At 50.6% G+C, this 24,008-nt stretch overlaps 2 protein-coding genes and 1 pseudogene across 7 annotated transcripts in view; 2 read left to right on the top strand and 1 right to left on the bottom strand.

The window, feature by feature from the left end:
• ACOX3 (acyl-CoA oxidase 3, pristanoyl) overlaps nucleotides 1–19,523 on the bottom strand; it is a 55,212-nt gene extending 35,689 nt beyond the window's left edge. Inside the window, exons 1-7 of one of the 6 annotated variants that reach the window (XM_055325998.1) lie at nucleotides 19,347–19,523; nucleotides 18,300–18,409; nucleotides 18,024–18,189; nucleotides 4,606–4,763; nucleotides 4,060–4,293; nucleotides 3,104–3,178; nucleotides 2,656–2,745 (exon numbers count right to left, since the gene is read on the bottom strand). In XM_055325998.1, coding sequence (XP_055181973.1) covers nucleotides 2,656–2,745; nucleotides 3,104–3,178; nucleotides 4,060–4,293; nucleotides 4,606–4,749 — 543 coding nt within the window. In that variant the 5' untranslated portion in view covers nucleotides 4,750–4,763; nucleotides 18,024–18,189; nucleotides 18,300–18,409; nucleotides 19,347–19,523. Of the gene's footprint in view, nucleotides 1–2,655; nucleotides 2,746–3,103; nucleotides 3,179–4,059; nucleotides 4,294–4,605; nucleotides 4,804–4,996; nucleotides 5,161–15,409; nucleotides 15,578–18,023; nucleotides 18,190–18,299; nucleotides 18,410–19,346 lie in introns of those variants that run through there. The other 5 variants (XM_055326002.1, XM_055326000.1, XM_055326003.1 and 2 more) reach the window with 5 other exon arrangements.
• LOC129510120 (probable ATP-dependent RNA helicase DDX6) lies at nucleotides 6,041–9,544 on the top strand (annotated as a pseudogene).
• LOC129510191 (basic proline-rich protein-like) lies at nucleotides 15,482–18,005 on the top strand. Its single transcript, XM_055326173.1, has 2 exons — nucleotides 15,482–15,730; nucleotides 15,924–18,005. The coding sequence occupies exons 1-2, from the start codon at nucleotides 15,482–15,484 to the stop codon at nucleotides 18,003–18,005; spliced, it is 2,331 nt and encodes a 776-aa protein (XP_055182148.1).
• Nucleotides 19,524–24,008: the final 4,485 nt, after the last annotated feature.

Raw genomic sequence — 24,008 nt, 5'->3', positions numbered from 1 at the left:
TGTCCCATGACTTAACAGACACATCCATGGAAAACTAGGACTCATGTCAGACAATAAAATATACACCCTGGGGTGCCTGGGTGGCTCAGTCGACGCAGCATCTGCCTTCAGCTCAGATCGTGATCTTGGGGTCCTGAGATCAAGCCCTGCTCAGTGGGGAGCCTGCTTCTCTCCCTCTCCCTCTGCCCCTGCTCATGCTTGCATGTGCTTGCTCTCTGTCTCTGAAATAAATAAAATCTAAAAAAAAAACAAAAAATCGCCAACTATTCTAGCAGCTGGCCAGTGCCCAGGTACTGCTTACTGTGATGCCTCACCAACTCGGGGTGCCGTCCCTGGCCACAGCCCTTGAGTGGAGCCCCTCCTCTGTGCTCCTACTGTTTCTCTTTCCACGGCCTCCCCCCACCTACAACCTCCATAAGGGCCACATGCCCAGGAGCACAATGCAGACACTTGACACGTTGGGGTGAACGAACCTATGGATTAAGGGATGGGCCGGGAGGCTGGTTCAGTGAGGCAGGAGATGAGCAGAAGAGCAATGAGGGGGTGGGCCAGGGGCCTTGGAGGGCCTAGGGATAAGGTGCGGTGGTGGTGGGGCGCTTGGTAACCAGACTGAGCCACCGTCTGACCATGAGTCACCTGCTGCGTACACTGCAGGCCAGTGCAGGCAAATGCTGTGCAGGTTTCCTTCTCCCTGAAGGAGGTAATGTCCTCATGCAGCCTGGGGGTGTGTACAGGGTTACCAGCTCCAGGTGCCCGGGTGACTACCTAACAGATGCTGAGACCCCACAAAAGAAAAGTAGAAGCAGGGGTAGGCCTGCCGGTCCTGCCTCCTGCTCACCACCCTGTGGCACCAATGCCTACCACAGCCCTCACCCAGCTGCCGCTCAGGGCAGCGACTCCTCCACCAGACACCTGTTCTCGGCAGGAGTCGCTGAGCAGCAGGCTGCCTCATAGCCATGGCACTGCAACTCTCTGTGCCCAAGTCTGCCCACAGCCTTCACGCAGTCTCAGCCTGTCACACCTGCAGATGTCCTCCCTGCATGTGGCACACTGAGCCCACTCCCTTGACGCCTCCACAGTCCCCGGTGCACCTGACTTCTCCTTGCTAGTGTCCGTTCATGTCTTCCCCGAGCACATGTGAGTCCCTAGAGCAGAGATCTCTCTGTTGCACTCATTGCTAGGTGCCCGGTCTCCAACAGCAGGGCCAGGCACATACGAGGTGCTCAACAATAGCTGTCGTCTACACGGATGCCTAACCTGTGGCCCACAAAGGGCTCTGGGCTGCCAGTCCCTCCAGCTCTGACATTACGTTCTGATCTTCACTGAGGTGCAGATGCCAACAAGCAGCGGATCAGAACCAGGCTGCTCCATGGATGCCACACTTCACCCTGCCTCCCCACTTAGCACTGGGAGCCCACAGTGCCAGTGTGCAGAGCACAGAGACAAGGCCAGGCCAGAAAAACCAGGGTTAAGATAAAGGCATCTGGTTGCTGGAAAGCCAAATAAAACCCCAAGAGGGCCATGGGCGATCTCTCCACTCTATTCTGGTGTGGAGAGCTATTGGCACTGTACCATGACCACTGCTCCCTTGGCCCTGCCCTGCCCTGCTGGGGGCTCCCCTTAGGTCTATGGCTCTGTGCACCTGCAGGCAGCACCCACGCACATGGTGCACACTCAGCCCACATTGCTGAAGAATGAATGAGTTATGAGTGAATACACAGCACAGGGCTTATACTTTCTGTTACAGACTCTTCCAAACACGCTACCAACAAGAGGAAGGCAGAGGGTTCCTAAGACACCAGACCAGGTGTAGAAAGAGCAGTGGAGGGTGTGGTCTTCAGAGAAGTGGAGTGGCCCAGCACAGGCACAGAGGGCATGGAGAGAGGAGGCTGCCCTGACCTGTGCACCTCATCCTCTCCCGGCCCTGCCTTCCCCTGCAGCATTGACCACCCAATAAATCATGACTCCACTAGATGACATCTGTGTACCCCTACTGGAGCCTAGAATGTCTGCTCCCCGAGAGCAAGGACACAGTCCTGAGCGCCCATGGCTAAGACCATCACCCTCATGGGGCAGCACTCCACAGATGTGCTGGCGCAACGCACAAGGCACAAGGCAGCAGCCTTCAGTGCACACCAGTGTGTGCCATGGGGTGCAGCAAGGCAGTGCACTCTGAGGGGCCAGATGTCAGGGCAGGAGAAGACAGAGCAGGCCCCTGGCTGGCAGAGCCTGGCCTCAGATGGGGACCAGGCAGCTAGAAGGGACCAGGGTCAAGGAGAGAATCTTCAACAGAGAGTGCATGCGTGTGTGCACAGGCAGGGGGAGGGGCCTAGGGAGAGGGGGAAGCAGACTCCCCAACACAGGGCTCAATCCCAGGACCCTGAGATCATGACTTGAGCCAAAAGCAGATGCTTAACTCACTGAGCCACCCAGGTGCCCCGCACTGAGCAGCTTGAACCGTTTACAAACCCAACACCAACAGGCTGCCTGGTGAACCAAGAAATAAACCCTTTATGTCCCAAGCTGCCACTTTGCAGGGTGATGATCTCAATGTGCATGTGAAAAGCACACGTGCACAAGGACGGGTTTCTGAGCATAGGGACAGCACCTTACACATCCTTGAAGCCCAGGGGCCAATGGGAACATAACAAGTACCTGGGTGGTGGGGTCATAGTGGGCCGTTGTTCGGATGGCCTTGGCATTACTCCCATGGCTGAGTTCGGTCACGGCAAAACATCCAAAAATCTAATATGGAAGCACAAAATGGGGTAAGACAAGAAAGCTCTTTCTGCGCACCCCTGGAGGGGCCCCACCACCATCCTTCTGGAAGGACTAAACTATAGGCCAAAGCACCAACTCCCCACACACACAACCAGCTGGGGTCTTACGGGGTCTTGGGGCCATGCTGGACGCCACGGCCCTGGCCTCTGGGAACAGTGAAAACTGAAGGCTTCGCTTTGAGAGCCACAAGCTAAACCCACCAAGCACTGGGGATTCGGGACAGCATGCTGGGGAATACACGGCCCCCAGGGGCTCCCTCCTGCTCCCCGAGGTGCACGGGGAGAGAGTGCAGACACACAGGTCACTGTAGCTCTCGTCTCACCTCCATGTTGAAGATCTTTGGAAGGTACTTTAAATGTCTTTCAGAACCCAAGTTGTATATCGCTAATCCAAAAGTCTGAAAATACAAAATCAGCATGCAAACAGGTGGAGTTAAAAGAGTCCTGCTGTTCTGCACGCTGGGAGTGGGAGTGGCAAGTACTGTAACGTCCACAGGGGGCTGAGACCTGGGTCCCTGGGCTCAAGCAGCTCGTCTAAGTCAAGGGCAAGCACCTCCCACTAAAGATGCCCCAGGGAAGTCCCGACCAGCCAGATGGGCAGAGATGGGAGCAGAGGGGGAGCAGAGGGAACGAGGGTGCAGGACAGGGGGCAAGCTCTGCTTTCCATCAGAGCCCCATGGTGGGCCACAGGTGTGCCAAGGCCGCAGACACGTCCTCACCTCTGTCCGTGTACCAGCAATGGGAGCCCTGGCATCCCCTCTGACCTGCTTTCCCTTCCCTGCTGGTTTTTGCTTTTTTTGTCAGGTTTTTTTGGGGCATTAGGGGGATGGGGGTTGGTATAAAGAAGTCCTAAGCTCCTCTTCTTATAGGGCTTTAACTTGCACTGTATTCTCATCAAGGCCTCATGTGCACAAACTTGTATGTACAGCTGAGAAAGGCAGGACATCTCCCTAAAGCATCATGGGATCTGCCCACACATTCTAATCTCCATTCTGGCTTCCCACACAATTTTTTAGAAATCACTTAATATATGTGCTGCCAAAGTGAGCACTAGAAATCTCTTAAAAGAAACATTTCCCCAAATGCTCGCGTCCCCATGAACCTCCACAAGCCAGCAAACGCTGGCATGCCAGCAACCACCACACCCCGTGGGCACCGTCTACATCTCATGAGGACCTGCTCTCTCAGTGCTCTTCCTCCTGCTTGGGCCTGGGGCGGCTTTGCATGAGGCAGGAAAGGCATGCTCCCCACCCCCCACCCCTCCTCGCCACCCACTTACCACCATATTCAGCAAGAGCCTGATAGCCAGGGACCAGTCATACATGCCCAGGCTGTCGGTGAACACCTGAAACCACAGAGGGTTCGCTACCATGTCCTCCAAGGGGAGGAGGTTGTACTCCATGATTCGCTTGCAGCGGAGGAGGCTCAGCTCCCGGTACCTCTCCAAGGAGAGATCTTCCTCATGGGAACGAGCGAAGAGCGGGTCATTCTCCAAAGTCGAGAAGATGCTTTTCTGGAAATGCAGGAGACAGGGAGTGGGCCACTCAGAGGCCAGTGACAGATGCTCACTAGGCTCTTACTATGGCTTTTCTCAAGGCTGCTGGCTGTGTGGGACACGGTCTGACCCAGAACCCAGGGGCAGATGAAAGTCCTCCTATGCTCCTTCTTGGAGCTGCAATGAGGCTCGCTTGGAGGGCTCATGGGACACAGGCCGTGCCGGGGACTAGCTGGGGTCTTCAGAGGCCAGATGGCCCACCTGTGCCCATGAGCTGGATGCCCAGCACACCCTCGGGGGTCAGCCCGGCCCACTGCCCACACGTCTCACCTTCAGGCGGAGCACGTCTTCGCCTTCCAAGAACAGCACAAGCTCCTTCCAGCAGAAGGAGGCTCGGGCACGGTAGGCCTGTAGGGGCCCCCTGGGGAGATCCAGCAGCAAGGCATCTGCACCGCCTTCCAATGGGGACGCCATCACTGGGAGTCAGCCTGCAGGACACAGATGACCTGAGCCAGCGAGCGAGTGCACCTTGTGACAAGTAGGAGAAAAGCAGACTCCCAAAGTGCCGGCCAAAGAGAATTGTCATACAAGACCTCACGTCTACCTTCCCTAAAGACAAGGTAAGAAGGCAGCTGAGAGCAGAGGCTCCATGCTTCCATCCGGCCCAACAACACCTCACCCTCTCCGGACCACCGGACCACTCCCCAAGACCCAGCCAAACCTTATGGCCCAGGAAGCCTCCCTCTGGAGTCCAGTCAATGCTGGCCGGTCCACTCTGACAACACAGGACAGGACCAAAAGTCCCCTTCCAGCCTGCCTGGGCATCGGACAGGAGCCTCTAAACACGGACTTTTGTCCTGAACTCTCTTGACAAACAGACATCTGGCTTCCCACCAATAAGCCAGGCCTCCTGAGGCCCAGCCTTTTTGACCAAAGAATGATTCTGGAAATTTCTGAAAGGACTGGTTCCTGTCCACACTGCCCTGGCTCTCAAGGCACAGGATAGGAGGGGCCTGTGAACCTAGACCTAGGGGAGTGGCAAGAAGGAGAGTAGGGTCCCAGGCGTGGACCTCCAGCTGAATCTTCAAGGCCTCTGAGCACCTGAGTACGGTTGCTCAATACTGCTAATAAGTAATAGGGACTTGATCTCTTGACAAAAGAACTTCTATGCTTCTGTGGGGGGGGGGAGGTGCAGAGGGGCCTGTGTGAGCACCCACATGGTTATGGCAGGGACTGTGCCCTCTGACCCCATCCCTTCTAGAATCAAAGGCATCCTGAGAAAGTGAGGCTACAGACCAACGTCCCATATGAACACAGGTGCACAAGTCCTCAAGGAGTCCTGCAGACCAAATCCAGTCACCCCCCATGACAAGGGACGTGGGCCCCAGGAAACTATGGGCAGCTCAACATGTAAAAGTCCGTTAGGGGCACCTACATGGTGCCGTCAGTTGAGCGACTCTTGATTTCAGCTCAGGTCATGATCTCAGGGTCGTGGGACTAAACCCCATGTTGGGCTCCAGGCTGGGCACAGATTCTGCTTGGGATTCTCTCCCTCTACTCCTCCCCACCTTTCTCTCTCTCTCTCCCCTCTCCCCCCCCCCAGAAAAATAGAAAAGAAAGAAAGAAAGAAGGAAAGAAAGAAAGAAAGTCAATGTAATATGCCATGCCAACAGAATGAAAGACAAAAATACATGATCATGTCAATGGATGCAGAAAAAGCACCCAAAACAAAATCCCATGCCCTTTCATGAAAGAAATTCTGAACAAACTGGGAGCAGGAGGGAACACCCTGCACCTGATAAAGGGCGTCTATGAGATGTCCACAGCTATCTTCGTCCATTAATATGGAAGACTCAGTGCCTTCCCCTGAACATCAGGAATAAGACAAGTGTGTCTACTCGGCCTCTTCTCATCAACATGCTCCTGGATGCTCCAGCCAATGCAGTTATGCAAGAATATGAAATCAATGCATCCCGATTAGAAACCTATCCCTTATCTGCTGGTGATGTGATTAAGTACACAGAAAATCCTAAGGAATTCACTAAAAGAAATAAGTTCACTAAATTTACTAAAAGAATAAGTTAGTTTGGCCAGTTCTTTGGGTACAAAATCAATATGCAAAACTCTACCGAATTTCCTTTTTTTAAAAAAAGGATTTTAGGAGTCAACAATAAAGGACCGAGGGTGCCGAGTGGGAGTGGCCTTGGCGATTGAAGTGAGTGAATTCAGATATATAATTCAACCTTGTTAGAGGGCTTTTTAAAAAATAAAAAGTTGATTCGGTGCATGAGAGCAAGTTACTGCTGCATACCGTTCAGAGACTTACAGGTGCTTGCCTGCATTGCAATAAAGGACTCATATATTGAGCAAGACTTATATTATCTCTTCGTTTTGGAGAGCCTAATAAACTGTTATTACAGTTTCTCTACTGAGTTTTGAAGTTTGAAGTTTGAAAGAGACATCTTTACAATTAATACAGCATGAGCACAGCCAGAACAGAGAACCCTGTTATAATGGGTCTTTCCAGTCAAAATGGTCAGCTGAGGGGCCCTGTGAAGCGCAGTGGTGGCCCCAGAGGACGGGGGCACACAGACACAGCAATAGATGAACCAGCTGAAAAATACCAACACAATCAATAATGGCACTCAGCAGCAAGCAGAGAGTATGACCTCCACTATTAAACCTGGTGATGACTGGAAAAAGACTTTAAAACTCCCTCCAAAGGATCTAAGAATCAAAACTTTGGATGTGACCTCCACAAAAGGAAATGAGTTTGAAGATGACTGTTTGAAACGGGAGTTACTGATGGGAATTTTTGAAATGGGCTGGGAAAAGCCATCTCCTATTCAGGAGGAGAGCATTCCCATTGCTTTATCTGGTAGGAATATCTTAGCTAGAGCAAAAAATGGAACAGGCAAGAGCAGTGCCTACTTCATTCCCTTACTTGAACGGCTATACCTGAAGAAGGACAATATACAAGCAATGGTGATTGTTCCCACTAGAGAACTTGCTCTACAGGTCAAATTTGCATCCAGGTCAGCAAGCACATGGGAGGGGCCAAAGTGATGGCAACCACAGGAGGAACCAATTTACAGGATGACATAATGAGGCTTGATGACACAGTGCACGTGGTGATAGCTACCCCTGGAGGAATCCTGGATCTTATCAAGAAAGGAGTAGCAAAAGTTGATCATGTCCAGATGATAGTATTGGATGAGGCAGATAAATTGCTGTCACAGGATTTTGTGCAGATAATGGAGGATATTATTCTCACGCTACCTAAAAACAGATTTTATTATATTCCGCTACTTTCCCTCTTAGTGTACAGAAGTTCATGAATTCCCATTTGCAGAAACCCTATGAGATTAACCTGATGGAGGAACTAACTTTGAAGGGAGTAACCCAGTACTACGCCTATGTAACTGAGCGCCAAAAAGTACACTGCCTCAACACACTTTTTTCCAGGATCCAGATAAACCAGTCAATCATTTTCTGTAACTCCTCTCAGCGAGTTGAATTGCTAGCCAAGAAGATTTCTCAACTGGGTCATTTCTCAACTTGCTTCTATATCCATGCTAAAATGAGGCAGGAACATTGAAATAATGTATTTCATGATTTCCGGAATGGCTTATGCCGCAATCTTGTTTACACTGATTTGTTTACCCGAGGTATTGATATACAAGCTGTGAATGTGGTAATAAACTTTGACTTCCCAAAGCTGGCAGAGACCTATCTCCATCATACTGGAAGATCAGGTCGCTTTGGTCATCTTGGCTTAGCCATCAACTTGATCACATATGATGATCGCTTCAACCTGAAAAGTATTGAGGAGCAGCTGGGAACAGAAATTAAACCGATCCCGAGCAACACTGACAAGAGCCTGTATGTGGCAGAATACCACAGCGAGCCCATGGAGGACGAGAAGCCCTAACAAGCATGTTTTCACAAACTACAGAAGGCTCATTTGGATCCGTGACACATCGTTTGGGGGGGATGCTCTTCTCTTTGTGGGTTTTTCATCTTCTTTTATTTTGGAACTATGAAGACTTAAAAGAGCTCAGACATTTTTTTCTTTTTTTTTAACTGGTGAAGAGAAAAAGCTGAAAAGAAGGAATTTACCTTTTTTGTTCCACTTGTTTGCACTGTGTGCTGACTGAACATTAGTTGCACTAACTGCTGGTTTTTAAAAAATGTTTTCTGGGGAAGGGGGACAAGGAAGGAGGAGAAAGAAGAGAAGGGGAGAAACCCTAAAAAGAGAAGAATCTTGATGAACACACAAGCTTGTCTACAATTTCAAAATTCTCCAACAGCTGACTCTTGAGTGCATTTCAACTTCTGTTTTTTAAGCCTGAAGAGCTTATTACTTATTTGTGCGAAGTGCCTTATGCTATGAGACCATTCAGAATATCATCTTTTAGATGCAGCCCAAGAAATCAACAATAGTAGTTCTTTCCTTTTTTTATTTTTTTCCTTCCTATCTTTAAAATTTTTGTCTTTTTATTTTGATTTCAAGTTGGAGTCTCTCTCTTCCCTTTATACCCGATACTCAAGCCCAGGGCTGGAAAATGACACATATTAGTAATGTTAAACACCATTCTCTTTTTCTTTATGTGGAGGAGTTGATATGCAACTGCAGTTCATCCGCACTATAAATACATGTATTTAAAAAAAAAAAAAAACAATCCCAAGTAAAAATTTCTTCTGGGCTGAGTAGATTACAACATCATCGCTCCCAAAGGAAAGAGCAATCTATCATTGCAGGAGCCATATGACAAGCCTTTGTGCTCTACAGCAGAACACTAAAGACTGCTTTATATACGTTTCCATCAGCAGTTATGGCACTTGATGTGTAGACATGTCAGAGCCTTGACCCTCTTTCCTCTGTGGCAAAGCGTGTTCCATAGAAAACTGGGTGTATATACTTGTATAAACTTTGTAAATAAGTTTTTTTCTGGGTTCACATATATATGTATATACATACATATACATATATTTTTTTTGTTGGATGAAGGTTGCTGGGATTAAGGGGATTAGAATGATTATGGGAGCAGCTAAAGATGAGAGGGGCTCAGTTTTCCACAACACTAAATTCTAAAAAGTACTTTGGCCTCTTTATTAGAGAGAGCAGACCTCTGTGGTGACCCTGTGTTGGAAGAGGGACCCGGAAGTCTGGGATTTATTGTTTGCTGCCACACTGTATCATCTAATACCTTTGGAGAACACCTGCCAGAGAGAGCAAAGAAACTTCAGAAACCTATAACTCAAGATGTTATTTCTTTTTTTTTTTTTGAATTTTTTTTTAATTTTTATTTATTTATGATAGTCACAGAGAGAGAGAGGCAGAGACACAGGCAGAGGGAGAAGCAGGCTCCATGCACCGGGAGCCCGACGTGGGATTCGATCCCGGGTCTCCAGGATCGCGCCCTGGGCCAAAGGCAGGCGCCAAACCGCTGCGCCACCCAGGGATCCCCTTGTGTAGTTCTAAGCAAAACTATTTTGTAACTCACCCAAAACTCCTTAGGATCAAAATCCTACAGATGCCTCCTAATCAGACATAGCCCTAACTCCTTAAAAAATCTGTAGCAAGAGCTGCACAGTACAAACCCAAAAAGAATAAGCTCATTTATTTGGTATCCAAGCTATGTTCTATCCAGCCAATGTTGGTTACTAAATACAAGCCCTAATTAAGAAAATAACTCTTTTCCAGGGAGGGGTGTGGGGGGAGGAAATTTAGAAGGCATCAACTTTTGACCAAAAATATCTTGCCCTTGTACTGATGAAACTCTTTCTTCCCCACCTCTGGCGAGATAAGAGGGATCATTCATTATAGAAGAAAAGCAAGAAAGGCTTGTAAATGCAATTTGATATCTCGCTAGAGAGAGTGTAGGTGACAAAAACAGCGCAGTCTCGTTTGCTATCCTCAGACTGTGCCCGGTGCCACATGCCTGTGGGTCCCTCTTAAAGCACAGACTTAATTGAAAGTATTACTGAAGTATAGCCTCTGATGAGGAGTAGCACTTAAACTATCTGGGACACCACTATTGGACACAGTTCTGTAGAGGCAGCTGTCCAGTTCTGGTGCTGGACTCTTGAATAGGAATTATTAAATGGAAAGATGCTCTAAGGACTAGGTCAAGGCCTAGTCTTTTTTCTTTTTTTTTTAAGTCCCCCCTCACTATAAGAAGCATTGTTATTAGAAACTGTTTTTGTGTTCTTTCCACTATTGGGTGTCTGTTTTCAGTAATGGTAATATTTTTTCCAGTGATTCATTTGGATGAAACTGTTTCCTATTTTTAATATTTAAATTATGTCCAACTCGCGGTTTTGCTTGTGGTTGTAGTTGTGTAATGGGTTATGGACTGTTACACACCTTGCTGCCTCTGGGCCTGTGTTTTGTTTTTCTCTTCCCATACATTCCAATGGAGAAACTTTCTTGTCTTTCCCTTGGGAACAGAATAATCTAAGGGAGAAGCAAATCCAAATATATTTCTCAATTATTTTCACGTTGGCCCCAGCATCATAATATGGGTGGGCCCCAATGGCTAGGGGGCGGGGGGAGGAATTGGTTATCAGTATTTGTTTTCAGAATGAGATGGGAGCATCTTTCCTTTGCTGTGTGTGCTTTGTGTTTGATACCATCATGCTTGAGTTAGAACCAGACAACTCAACACAAAGCCTTGAGTGTAAATTTGTTGGAATCAAAACATCTCATTCTGATCACTTGGTTTCATTTGTTTTTTTTTTTTTCTTTTCTTCTCTTTTTTTTTTTTTAATAGGGGTAAGAGGGAGGTTACTATGCCCCAAAAGGGAGGGTGTCTGCACTAAGGATTTAGAAACACTTTGGAAACTCATAACCTCATCAGAAATGGCGTTTAGCCACACTCCTGACCTTCTAGATGAGTACAAAAAGATGAAATGATTTTTGGGAATTAAGCCATTTATTTTGATTTGCTACTTTTTTCAGTGTTCTGTGTATCTTAAAAATTGTTACTGTGGAATCATTTTCTGACAAAATACTTTTGTCAAGCAAAATTTTGGCTTCATGGGAGCTGAAGTCCGTCAATGTTTTGGTGAAATTAAGTGGACTTTGGTGAGCTTATAGTTGTACTTTATATCCTTAAAGTTATGTTTTTTAAAACTCCCAAAAAAGTCTCTGGTCTAAAAGCTCATCTTTGGGGTAAAGAGTTAAGTGTCCAAAGGTTACAACAGTTCATGAGGTTAGAGGGAGCACCTCGACTCTGCCCCTCCACAGCTGACAGATTCCAGCATAAGTGTGTTTAAATTCTCCAGTAGACAGTACTGGGCAGGGCAAGGGAGTAGGGCTGGGTTATTAAGATACATGCTTCTGTATTTTAACCAATGGTTGTGAGGGAGGGGTGCCTGGAGAAAACAAAGTCACTTCCCTTTTTTGAAACAAAACTAAAACTTGAAAAAAATTATTTTTGTTTAGTAAAAATGGGGTAGAATTCCAATGTCCCTAGCCACAAGGGACCAGTTCCACTGAGAAATGAACAGTGGGGACTCAAAATTTTGAAAACATTTGGGGAAAGGGAAAATTGGCTTTCTGTTAATTGGCAAATGTTCCAGTGGGACTCTGTTTTTGTTGGGATGTGTTATGTTGTAGGTACACATATATATGGACCAGAGTCTGCTGAGTTTATAAGGTTCAGGAAAAAAATGGTTGATAAAATCTTCGTTTTTGTTAATTTATTATTTAAAAGCCCACTGGAACTCCAAAAAATAAAAAATTTAAAAATTTAAAAATTAAAAAATTAAAAAAAGGATTTTATTTATTTACTCATGAGAGACACAGAGAGAGAGGCAGAGATATAGGGAGAGGGAGAAGCAGGCTCCCTGCAGGGAGTCCAATGTAGGACTCGATCCCAGGACCCTGGGATCACACCCTGAGCCGAAGGCAGACACTCAACCACTGAGCCACCCAGGTCCCCTCTACTGAATATCTATACACTAGCAATAAACAACTCAAAAATGAAATGAAGAAAAAAAATCAATTTACAACAGCATCAAAAATAACAAAATACTGAGAAATAAATTCAGCAGAAGAAGTGTAGAACTTATACTGGATTCTGAAAACTACAAAGTGTTTTTGAAAGAAACCTGAGACCTCAATAAATGGAGAAATATCCCTCGTTCCTGAGTCAGAAGGACCCAGTATTGTGAAAATATCAATATTCGCCAACTCATCTACAGAGCCAATGTGGTTTCATCAAAAGCTCAGCTGCCCCCCCTCTTTTTTTTTTTTTTTTTTTGGACAGGAATTAAAAAGCTGATCCTAAAATTCATATGCAAATTTAAGGAACCCAGAAAAGACAAAACCAGCTTGAAAAAGAACAAAGCTGGAGAATCCATTCTGCTTGATTTCAAAACTTGCCACAAAGGGACGATAATGAAGACATATGGTGCCACATGAAGACAGGTGTGTAGATTGACAGCACAGGGCTGAGAGTCCAGCAGTAAACCCTAATATGGAAGGTCAACTGCCTTTGGACAGGCTGTCCAGACAAGGTCATGGGGAAGAAACTGTCTTCCCAAATGGGGCTGGGCACCCGGATGTCCATGTGCAAAGTAATGAGGGTCCACTCTTCACACACACACATGACACTTACCAGATACAAGTGTTAACACTAAAGCTTCACAAAGAAAAGGTAGAAGTGACCTTCACAACCTTAGGTGAGGCCAATCCTTCCTGGACACGGCATCACAAACACATGCAATAAAAGTAAATCAAACATCATCGAAATAAAAAACTTTTGCTCCAAAGAACACCAATGGGTGAGTGAAAAGGCAAACCAGAGAATGGAAGATATTTGCAAATCACATATTGATAAAGGACCTGGACCTGGACTATATGAAGAATCTCAATAATAAAGCCAAATAACCTGATCTAAAGGCCTCAAATAGCTACTTCTGCAAAGATATGCAGGTGGCCAACGAGCACGTGAAGAGATGTGCCACAATAACAGCCATCAGGGAGTGCGAATCCAAACCACATGAGATACCACCCCATGGTCCACATCAAATCGGCCGGCAATAACACGTATTGATGAGAATGTGCACAGAGTGGAGTCCTCATGCCTTGTTGGTGGGAATGCACAATAGCAGTCATTCGGGGAAAGTCTGACGGATCTTCAGAAGTTTAAATAAATAGTCACCACGGGACCTGACAATTCCACTCCCAGGTACACACCCAAGAGAAATGGAAATAAATATGTATGCAAAAATTTGTGCATGAGTATTCACAGTGGCATTATTTTTAACACCCCAAAATGGAAACAATCCACATATCCATCAACTGATGAATGCATAAACAAGATGTAGGCTATCCATACAATGAAATAGTATTGGATGAACCTCGAAAGTGTTGCATTGAGAGAAGTCAGACACAAAAGATTACATATTGTATGATCCTACCTACGTGAAATGTTCAGCATGGGCAAATATGTAGAGGTTAAAGTGGACTAGTGGCTGCCAGCAGCTGGAGAATGATTCCTAACAGGGCCAAGATTTCTTCTGGAGTGATGAAAACATTCTGGGAATAAATAGTGCTGCTGATTGCCCCACTCTGGACTGTGCACTTCATTTTTTTAAAAAGACTTTATTTATTTATTTGACGGGGGTGGAGAGAGAGAGAGAGAGAGGGCAAGCGCACGAGCAGGGGGGAGGGGCAGAGGGAGAGAGAACCAGACTCCCCACTGTGTAGGGAGCCCAATTCGAGGCCTCCATCCAGGACCCCCGGATCGTGGCCTGAGCCATCCAGATGCCCTGAGTCGTGCACTTCAGACGGATGAATCGTATGGTGAGTTACATCTCAACAAAACAAGAATTTTTTTTTTTTTTTAAGGTAAGCCACAGCTCTTGGCAGAGTCCAAGTGCTTCAAAGTGCAAGCTATAGGGCAGCTCTTGGCTTTTTGGATTTCCATGCCCTGACTGCAGTCCTGTCACTCCTCACACCCCCTCCCTACAGGCCAGGACACCACCCTGTGAGTCCCTTCCTGCTCCCCTGCAGCTGCTTGCAGACTCTCAGCCCCGGCCACTCTCACTCTTCATCACCTGCTGAAACTGTCCTGATGGATGGAGGGCTCCCAGACCTGACTCTGAAGAGCCGCATGCTCATCCGGCAGTTTTCCTGACACTCCTCCGTTCTCATGATCTAGAGGTCCTCAAGCTCTGAATGTTCAAACCCCGGGCTCCTTGGCCCAGCCTTTCCTCCTGCAGACCCAGGTCCATACTGCCAGTTCCCATGGTTCCCGAGTGCCAGGCTGGAATTCCCTTCTCTGACTCCAAACCTGGATGGTCACCAACCCTCCCCCCAACCCCCACTGCACCTCGTTAACACCTATGGAATCCTTTCTTAACTCTGCAACTATTAAATCGATCACAATACCGTGCAACCATCGAGCAATCGCTGAGGGTAGGTGGCCGCTAAGCAGCTACACCATGTCAATGGTGCTTGCAACCCCAGGTGTTACCAGCACTCTTATGTTCCAGGTGAGCAAACTGGAAGCTGGTTGGAGTGAAGTAAGTTGCCGGAGATCTACAGCTGTCAGCACACCAACCTCAAACCCCACGGTCCTGAGCAGCCAGGAAGATCCCCGGGGCCCCATGCTGCCTGGCGGCACCCACATTACTGCAGATGGTGCAGCTGCTGCCACCAAGGGGCCTGACGTGAGCACTGCCGAGCTGGGTGAACTCAGCCTGTCTCTTCACCTCTTCGGGTGTCAGGGTGACCACGTGGTAATGCTGGCCCACGGCCTGGTGTCTGGGCTGCTGCAATTCACGGGGGGCCTTGGAGCTGCCCCCCGCAGGACATCGTTACAGCAGCAACAGCCCTGACTCTAAATGCGGACTGATCCTTCTCCCCTTAGGTGACAGCTGAGTGGGCGACCTCATGGGACAACGTCTGAAATCCTCAAACGGTCTCTCCTGTTGACCTACCTGTCCCCGGCACCCGCACTCTTGCCCCCGCCAACTATTAAATCGATCACAATACTGCGCAACCACTGAGCAATCACTGAGGGCAGGTGAGCCCCGGGCCTTTGCACAACCGCTCCCTCCACCCCGGCCGGGCACTTGGGCCCCGCGCCGCCCGCGCTCCCAGCCCCGCGGCCCCGACCTTGGATCCCGCCAGGCCTTCCTGGTCGCCGGGTCCCCACACCGCCCGGCGCATACAGATGGCGCCCAGCAAATGTCCTTCGAGCTCGGCAGACGTCCCAAGGCGAGCGCGGGGCCTCCGGAAAGCCTAGAGCCGGGCTGGCCGCCCCGCACCACCTCCCGGCCTCCGTCCGCCCCTGACGTCATCACCCCGCGCCGCCCGCCAGTCGCCGGGGAGACGGCAGGGGGCGCTCCCGGGTGGGTCGCGCGCGTGCGTGTCCGCATTCCGGGAGGTGGAGAGACCCGGGCGCCGACCCCTGGGTCAGAGCGTGGCCGGCACCAGGTGAGGGGCTGCCGCGGGCTCGGCGTCGTCGGCGGGCCAGGGCCTCCGCCGCTCCGCCCTGCGCCCCCGAGGAGCCGCGCCCGGGCTCGCCCCCCACCGCTCCCCGGGAGGCACGGCCCCGCCAGACCCCGGACCTCACACCGCCGACCCCAGACCCCGGACCCCACACCCCCGACCCCAGACCCCCCTCCAGACCCCGCCCCACACACCGCCGACCCCCGACCCCCCTCGAGACCCCGCCCCACACACCGCCGACCCCAGACCCCCCTCCAGACCCCGCCCCACACACCGCCGACCCCCCTCCAGACCCCGGCCCCACACACCGCCGACCCCCGACCCCCCTCCAGACCCCGACCCCCGACCCCCTCCAGACCCTGGCCCCACACACCGGCGACCCCCGACCCCCTCCAGACCCCGACCCCCCTCCAGACCCCGGCCCCACACACCGCCGACCCCCAACCCCCCTCCAGACCCCGGCCCCCCTCCAGACCCCGGCCCCACACACCGCCGACCCCAGACCCCCCTCCAGACCCCGGCCCCCGACCCCCCTCCAGACCCCGACCCCCCTCCAGACCCCGGCCCCACACACCGCCGACCCCCAACCCCCCTCCAGACCCCGGCCCCCCTCCAGACCCCGGCCCCACACACCGCCGACCCCCGACCCCCCTCCAGACCGACCCCGACCCCCGACCCCCCTCCAGACCCTGGCCCCACACACCGGCGACCCCCGACCCCCCTCCAGACCCCGACCCCCCTCCAGACCCCGGCCCCACACACCGCCGACCCCCGACCCCCCTCCAGACCCCGGCCCCCGACCCCCCTCCAGACCCCGACCCCCCTCCAGACCCCGGCCCCACACACCGCCGACCCCAGACCCCCCTCCAGACCCCGGCCCCCGACCCCCCTCCAGACCCCGACCCCCCTCCAGACCCCGGCCCCACACACCGCCGACCCCCAACCCCCCTCCAGACCCCGGCCCCCCTCCAGACCCCGGCCCCACACACCGCCGACCCCCGACCCCCCTCCAGACCCCGACCCCCGACCCCCCTCCAGACCCTGGCCCCACACACCGGCGACCCCCGACCCCCCTCCAGACCCCGACCCCCCTCCAGACCCCGGCCCCACACACCGCCGACCCCCGACCCCCCTCCAGACCCCGACCCCCCTCCAGACCCCGGCCCCACACACCCCGCCCGACCCCCGACCCCCCTCCAGACCCCGGCCCCACACACCGCCGACCCCCAACCCCCCTCCAGACCCCGACCCCCCTCCAGACCCCGGCCCCACACACCGCCGACCCCCGACCCCCCTCCAGACCCCGGCCCCACACACCGCCGACCCCAGACCCCCCTCCAGACCCCGACCCCCGACCCCCCTCCAGACCCCGACCCCCGACCCCCCTCCAGACCCCGGCCCCACACCTCGCCGACCCCAGACCCCCCTCCAGACCCCGGCCCCCCACACCGCCGACCCCAGACCCCCCTCCATACCCCGGCCCCCCACACCGCCGACCCCAGACCCCCCTCCAGACTTCGGCCCCCCACACCGCCGACCCCAGACCCCCCTCCAGACTTCGGCCCCCCACACCGCCGACCCCAGACCCCCCTCCGACCCCAGACCCCCCTCCAGACCCCGGCCCCCCACACCGCCGACCCCAGACCCCCCTCCAGACCCCCGACCCCCCTCCAGACCCCGGCCCCCCACACCGCCGACCCCAGACCCCCCTCCACACCCCGACCCCACACACCCCCGACCCCAGACCCCCCTCCAGACCCCCGACCCCCCTCCAGACCCCGACCCCACACACCCCCGACCCCAGACCCCTGACCCCAGACCCCCCTCCAGACCCCGGCCCCCCACACCGCCGACCCCAGACCCCCCTCCAGACCCCGACCCCCGACTCCCGACCTCTCATACCCTCCTCCAGACCCCCGACCCCAGGTCGCCCATCCAGACCCCGACCACACACACCCCCGACCCCAGACCCCCTCCAGACCCCGGCCCCCCACACCGCCGACCCCAGCCCCCCTCCAGACCCCGACCCCCACACCCCGTCCAGACCCCCGACCCCACACCCCGACCCCAGACACCCCGTCCAGACCCCCGACCCCCCTCCAGACCCCGACCCCACACACCCCCGACCCCCGACCTCTCTCCAATCCCCGACCCCCACACCCCGACCCCAGATCCCCCTCCAGACCCCGACCCCCCACACCCCCGTCCAGACCCCGCCCCCCCAGATTCCCGATCCCCAGACCCCGTCCAGACCCCCTGACCCCCGGCAGCCACCCACCCCCCGTCCAGCTGTGTCCAGCCGCTGCCCCTCGGTTCACCGGTTCACCGTCCCGGGCTGCCCGCCTCCTCGGGGCAGCTCTCTCCCTTCCTGCGAGTTAAGGTTGGTCAGTTGAGAATTCCAGGGTCAATAACAAACGGGAGTCTCCTTGAGCAGAAAGGATCATCTGTTAGAGCAGCAAAGGGGGAAGTTTGTTTAAACCCCCAGAAAACTTATAAAGCACATGGCTACATAAGGATTACAGATTATTGTAAAACTTAAAATTTGATTACTTACTTAACCAACAGGGCAATAAGAGATTTCACAGGCAAATATATTGTATTATATAGTTGTTAGCAAACTTAGCTTCTCTGATATTGAGGAGTTTTAGTTAAGTAACCAAAGACCTGATAAAGACAAAACAAAAACCTTGGCTTTCTGGGCAGACAGAAGAGAATAAAAAAACAACTTTGTTTACATGTTCTAATCAGAGCCGACCAACAATCCAAGAAAACTTTGTCTTTTTAACAGAGAGAAAAGTAGATTAACACCAGTGTACTTTTAAAATCCATTCATTTTGATCTTAGCTGACCACATATAAAATTCCATTCCCCCCCCAAAAAAAAATCCATTCCCAAAATTTCCCTTCATAAACCTTCTGCAACTCTTTTATTTATTCAGATTTTGAGCTAGTCTTTTTTTAAAACTCAGTCTTAATTACATTTACCAGAATTTTGACTCTTAGATGCCTTATTCCCCCGTGAAAACTAAGTAGTAAGCAATTGTGAACTGTTACACCATAATTTTTAGATCAGAATGTATGAATATAAATAATTTTATAATTTAAAAACATGTTTTTTCATAATACAATCTTTAAAGCACAAAGCATATTTACTAACAGACTCAAGTACCCTCAGCTTCTCTGCAATAAGAAGCCAAAGGCACAAACCTACATCCAGTAATTAATACTCCATCCTATTTGGAAAAGACCTAGATGTCCAACAAATTCAATCTCATTTATCATCCGAGCAAAACTTTAAAGTTTCCAGTTAACAAAGACTTTGAAAGCTATCTTGGCAATTACCCATGAAACTTTTGAGACAGACAAAATTAACCATCATTTTTAGTCCTCTTTTTGCTAACAAATTGCAACGGAGATCACATGAGTTTATTTGACCTTTAGTAAATTTTGGTAGGATAAAAGTTTCCTATTTAAAGCTGATAACTCTGAAGATATGTCTATCCTAATTAAACCAGCAAACTTAAATCCGTTTAAATACTGAATTATGTTCCACCTGGGACCCCTAAAGGTCAATCAATTCTTCCCCCATTGTCAGTTTTTACCTGAGGCGCCAATGAAGAAATCTGAAGTAGACAGTGTTAAATCCAAGGTGTTACTCTTCACTCCTTGCTCGTGAGGGAATGAGGAGCCAGTGGTGCTGGAGGTACTCACTTGGTATAGGAATCAGTTATGCAGGACACACCCAAGGTGGTGGAGCAACAGGAGGAGTATGGGCGGGGGGCGGTGCAGAAGAGGTAAGACAGAAAGAGGATCCTCATTCTAAACGTCCTGAGCTCGGACAGAGGAGCAGACGCCGTGTTTTTTTTCCACCAAAGTAGAAATATGCGGTTAATCATTCTCTGAGTTTTGTCCTAGGTCCCCAAATACCTGATAACATTTAAGAGCTGGATCCCAAACATGTTGCAGGATGTTAGCTTCAAGCAAATGTCTACTGATGCTGGCATCAATACTCCAACCTTTGATAATTTACAGAATAACACCTGTTGTTCACCTGACACCTTTGACTGGACTCTTCCCTGGATTCTGGAGGAACAAGTACCCTAGACCCTTTGCTGAATAAGCCCCTAACTCAAAGCGAGGAAGAGACTCATTTTCATTTCCCCTCTGAGTCTCCCAGACACTCTGTCTGCTATTCATTGTCACCCACATTATTCAATAAACTGTTTTCACTTTCTCTTTGATTTCTGTCCCGCATGAAGCCAAGGACCCTCTTGGCTGGTTCTGTAGGAACTTCCCCTGTGTTCTCGGACTCAGTCTGCCCACATCAGGAGAACCTTCCCGTTGCAAAAGCAGAAGGAAGAATCTGAATGCTGAGCCATGCAAATTAATTCTCCATCCAGGCAATGTTTCCAGCCATGGGTCTGTGACATCATTACAAGGGGCCCCAAGAGTGCCTGCAAATCTAATGGTCTAATAAAGGGGCGCCTGGGTGGAGCAGTTGGTTGAGCAACTGCATGGATTTGGCTCAGAGGTTGTCATCTCAGGGTCATGAGATTGAGCCCCACATCTCGCTTTAAGCTCAGTACAGTCCGCTTGAGATTTTTCTCTCTCTCTATCCTCATGCTGATGCTCTATCTTCCTCTCTCAATAAATGCATCTTTATAAAAACTAATGGTGTGGGACGCCTGGGTGGCTCAGCGAGTAAGCATCTGCCTTTGACCCAGGGTGTGATCCCAGAGTCCGGGGATCCGGTCCCACATCGGGCTCCCTGCATGGAGCCTGCTTCTCCCTCTGCCTATGTCTCTGCCTCTCTCTCTCTCTGTGTGCCTTTCATGAATAAATAAATAAATACAATCTTTAAAAAAAAACTAAACTAATGGTCTAATCAAAACAGATGCCACCGTTTTTCTAATGGATATACTTTTGAGAATAAGAAAAAAATATAGAACAATAACTCACACCTTTAGATCAGTTCCTTCCAAAATTAACAACTACTACAAAGTAAGTTAGGTTCACATGTTTTATTGATATCAGATAAACATCTTTCCACTTGGGAATCATTGGAGCCTAGTGCCAAGTGACAGAGAGGGAGCAAGGACTGGCAGGCAGGCTTGCAGTGAAGCCGGAGGAACAGGTGGACTGGTACAGGGGAGAGGTGGAAAGGACAGGGCAGCTGGCGAAAGGGTGGGGGGATGACTTTGAACTATTGATTCTCTATCTCATGGGGTGGCGAGAGCACACAAAGCAGAGACTCCCAGGCTTCTCTCCCTCCTTTCCCTCCCTCCCTCTCTCTTCCTATGCTTTCTCAAATCACTGCACCTGTACCCCTCCCCCGCCCCCGGCCACCACCAGCTGCTCAGGGCTGACTCATAGCCAGCTTTGGTCTCATTACTTCATCTCTCCACTTAGATTCCTGCAGGGGTTGCTGGGTTCAGGGGTACCATTCCCAACTCTGACCCTGGCTTTTCTTTATACCCCATCTTCTGGTCTCTGCTTGCCAGCCCTCCAGTACCCCATACTGGATCTGCACCCCAGCCTTGGGCCACTGCTTGACCTGTGTCTGACAGGGAGCGTGCTTTGAACATCTCTGGACCAAGTGGACCCTGAAACATCTTGGATGGTGGTGAGGTAGGGAGAGAGGAAGGGATCGCACTCAAGTCTGGTTGTCCTGCCAGGACAGGACCTGGGTGGATGGAGACACCTTTGAGGCCAGCCTAGGGGGAAGAGCCTTCAGGAAAAGAAAGGAATCCTGGTTTTGAACAGGTTTTGTTAGCTACTTGTGGTAAAACTGCAAGGAGTGGCCATGGAGCTGGTACAAACAGTAGGGGAGCAAAGACCTCTTGCAGTGACGCAGCTGATGATGAGCTGGCCGTCCTCTGCCGGGTCCCCACCCGCCCACTCTTGATCATTTTGACATCTGCCCACTCCACCCCATTTGGCCCACCCATTCCTTTCTCATCTTCAGCCATTTGCTTTACTGGGCATCATTGGTAAGTGCAATCATTTGAACATGTCATGAATACTAAAGTTTCCTCCCAGACTCTGGCCCTTTGTCTCTCTCTATCTACATCCTCCTTTCTCACCTGCCACCATCTGCCTCACTTCTTCAGGACCTACAGAAGAGCAGGGCCAGCTACAAAGTACCTCCACCCCATTCCCTTCTCTCACAGACCTTTACCCTCAATAATGAATAACTGGGTAGCTCCTGTGTGCCAAAAACTAAGCCAGGACTCTGGTGATAAATAAGTCAGATTTCCTGACCTAAGGACACTTTGTGTCCTCAAGGGAGGAGACAACACACAACAACAGTTGGCAATGAGACGCAATTTGTGGGGGGCCATTTGGTTGGGAGGTCAGGGAAGTCCTAAGAGGACATATAATCTCATTCTTTCTTTTTCTTTTTAAGGACTTCATTTATTTATTTATATGAGAGAGAAAGAGCATGAGCAGGGACGGGACAGAGGAAGATGGAGAAGCAGGCTCCTCACTGAGCAGGGAGCCCAACGTGGGGTGTGATTCCAGGACCCCAAGGTCATGGCCCAGCTGATGGCAGACGCTTCACTGACATAGCCACCCAGGAGCCCCTAACCTCATTTCTTAATTGGGAGAAGAGGTAAAGGCTCTCTTGGCAGAGGGAACACCCAGAGAAAAGACTAGCCTGGGAATGAGGAGAATGAGCAGACCCCTTGGCAGGAGCTTAGTGGGAGGAGTGGAGGAGGGCGGGGGTTACAGCCTGGAAGAAGCAGCAAGTGGGCTTATGTGGAACTCTGCAGGTAGGAGCCAAGAGGCTGGTAAACCTTGTTCTTCGTTCCAGCAAAGAGCTGGCATGGTCTTATACAGGGATTCCTGCCCACTAAATATGGGCTTTTGGATTTATGACCTCTCTCTGCTGCACTCCTGTGACACCCAGCAGGGCAGCAGGGACAGGTCAGTCAGTGCCAGGACATGGTAAAGCCTCAGAGACCAAGACGGGTCTGGACACATAGGAGCACAGAGCCTGAAAGGCAAGAGAATTGAGGAATTGGGCTGCATTTAAATGAAATAACATGCTAGATGTACTTACAAAACCTAAGTGGACACCTTGTCTCACTTCTGCCTGAAGGACTTCACGTACCAAGCTGAACAAAGAGCCAACAGCACTTTGAATCCTGAGATCAACTTGAATCAACAAGCACACCCCTCTATTACCAGTCCCTGAGTTAGCAAAGCCTTTCCTAGGACCCCCAAGCTCCCCGGTAAGAAAATTGCCCTTGGCTGTGCTAATATCTACCACTGTACACATGTGAGATGAGCTTCTTGGAAGAAAATTTTTTTTGTTTTTGTTTTTCCTACAGTGAACAAAGGATTATACCCTTGGGAACTGCTCTGTTTTGCTCTGTGCCCTTTATTTGGACAGCCAAGTCTTTTGAAGTGAGAGCTCCCTTGTAGAATTTTTCTTTTTTCTTTCTTTCTTTTATTTTTTTTCCAGTGGAGCCTTCCTTTCACAGAATCCTCCCCCCAAGACAGGAGGAGCCTTGGAGTACAGAAAACTTTCTTCTTTCTTTTCTTTTTCTTTTTCTTTTTTTTAAAGTAGATTCCATGTCCAATATGGGGCTTGAACTTAAAACCCTGAGACCAAGAGTCATATGCTCTTCTGACTGAGCCAGCCAGGTGGCCCCAAAACTCCCCTCTCTCCATAGCCTTTGACCCCTGTGCCTGTGTTAAGTGCTGTACTTTCTTTCATGTTTCATAACCATCATTATGGCCTGAAGCTTGCTCAAGTGCAGGATCGTAATCAGCTCTTCATTCTACAAGCTTGGCCCAGCCCCACCCCCCCATGTTAGCAATTGGTGAGATTTGTAATGACTCCTCTTTTGGCTGTTCCAACTAGACTATGCCCCTGTGGACAGAGCTGGGGGTTGAATTCTGTCCCCCCCCCTCCCCCCAGAAAGCAGGTCAAAATCCTAACCCACTGTACCTGTGGCCTTATTTGGAAATAGGGTCTTTGGAGAAGAGACATGGAGAAAGTGGAGGAGCAGGCTGTGTGACCACGGAGGCTGCAGTCCAGGAATGCTAGCAATTGCTGGCAACCAGCAGAAATTGCGGGAGAGGCAGGAAGTGTTCTCTTTCAGAGCCTCCAGAAGTGTGAGAGAATGAATTTCTGTTGTTTTAAGCCTCCCAGTTTGTGGTGATTTGTTATAGCAGCCCCCAGGAAAGAAAGGAAGAAAGCAAGCCTCAGTTAAAATGGAGTCAGGGGAGGAGCAGAGCGCCTGGGCGGCTCAGTC

Source organism: Nyctereutes procyonoides, unplaced genomic scaffold (assembly GCF_905146905.1).
Source record: "Nyctereutes procyonoides isolate TBG_1078 unplaced genomic scaffold, NYPRO_anot_genome, whole genome shotgun sequence".
NCBI classification, from domain to species: Eukaryota; Metazoa; Chordata; class Mammalia; order Carnivora; family Canidae; genus Nyctereutes; species Nyctereutes procyonoides.
The sequence above is the reverse complement of the archived record's forward strand: the minus strand, read 5'-3'. Positions and strand labels throughout refer to the sequence as shown.

Excerpts from the sequence above, each read along its gene's own strand:
- LOC129510191 (XM_055326173.1), top strand. The coding sequence starts at position 15,482 with ATGTCCTTCGAGCTCGGCAGACGTCCCAAGGCGAGCGCGGGGCCTCCG. Across the intron at positions 15,731-15,923 it reads CAGAGCGTGGCCGGCACCAG|ACCCCGCCCCACACACCGCC; the intron begins GTGAGGGGCTGC and ends ACCCCCCTCCAG.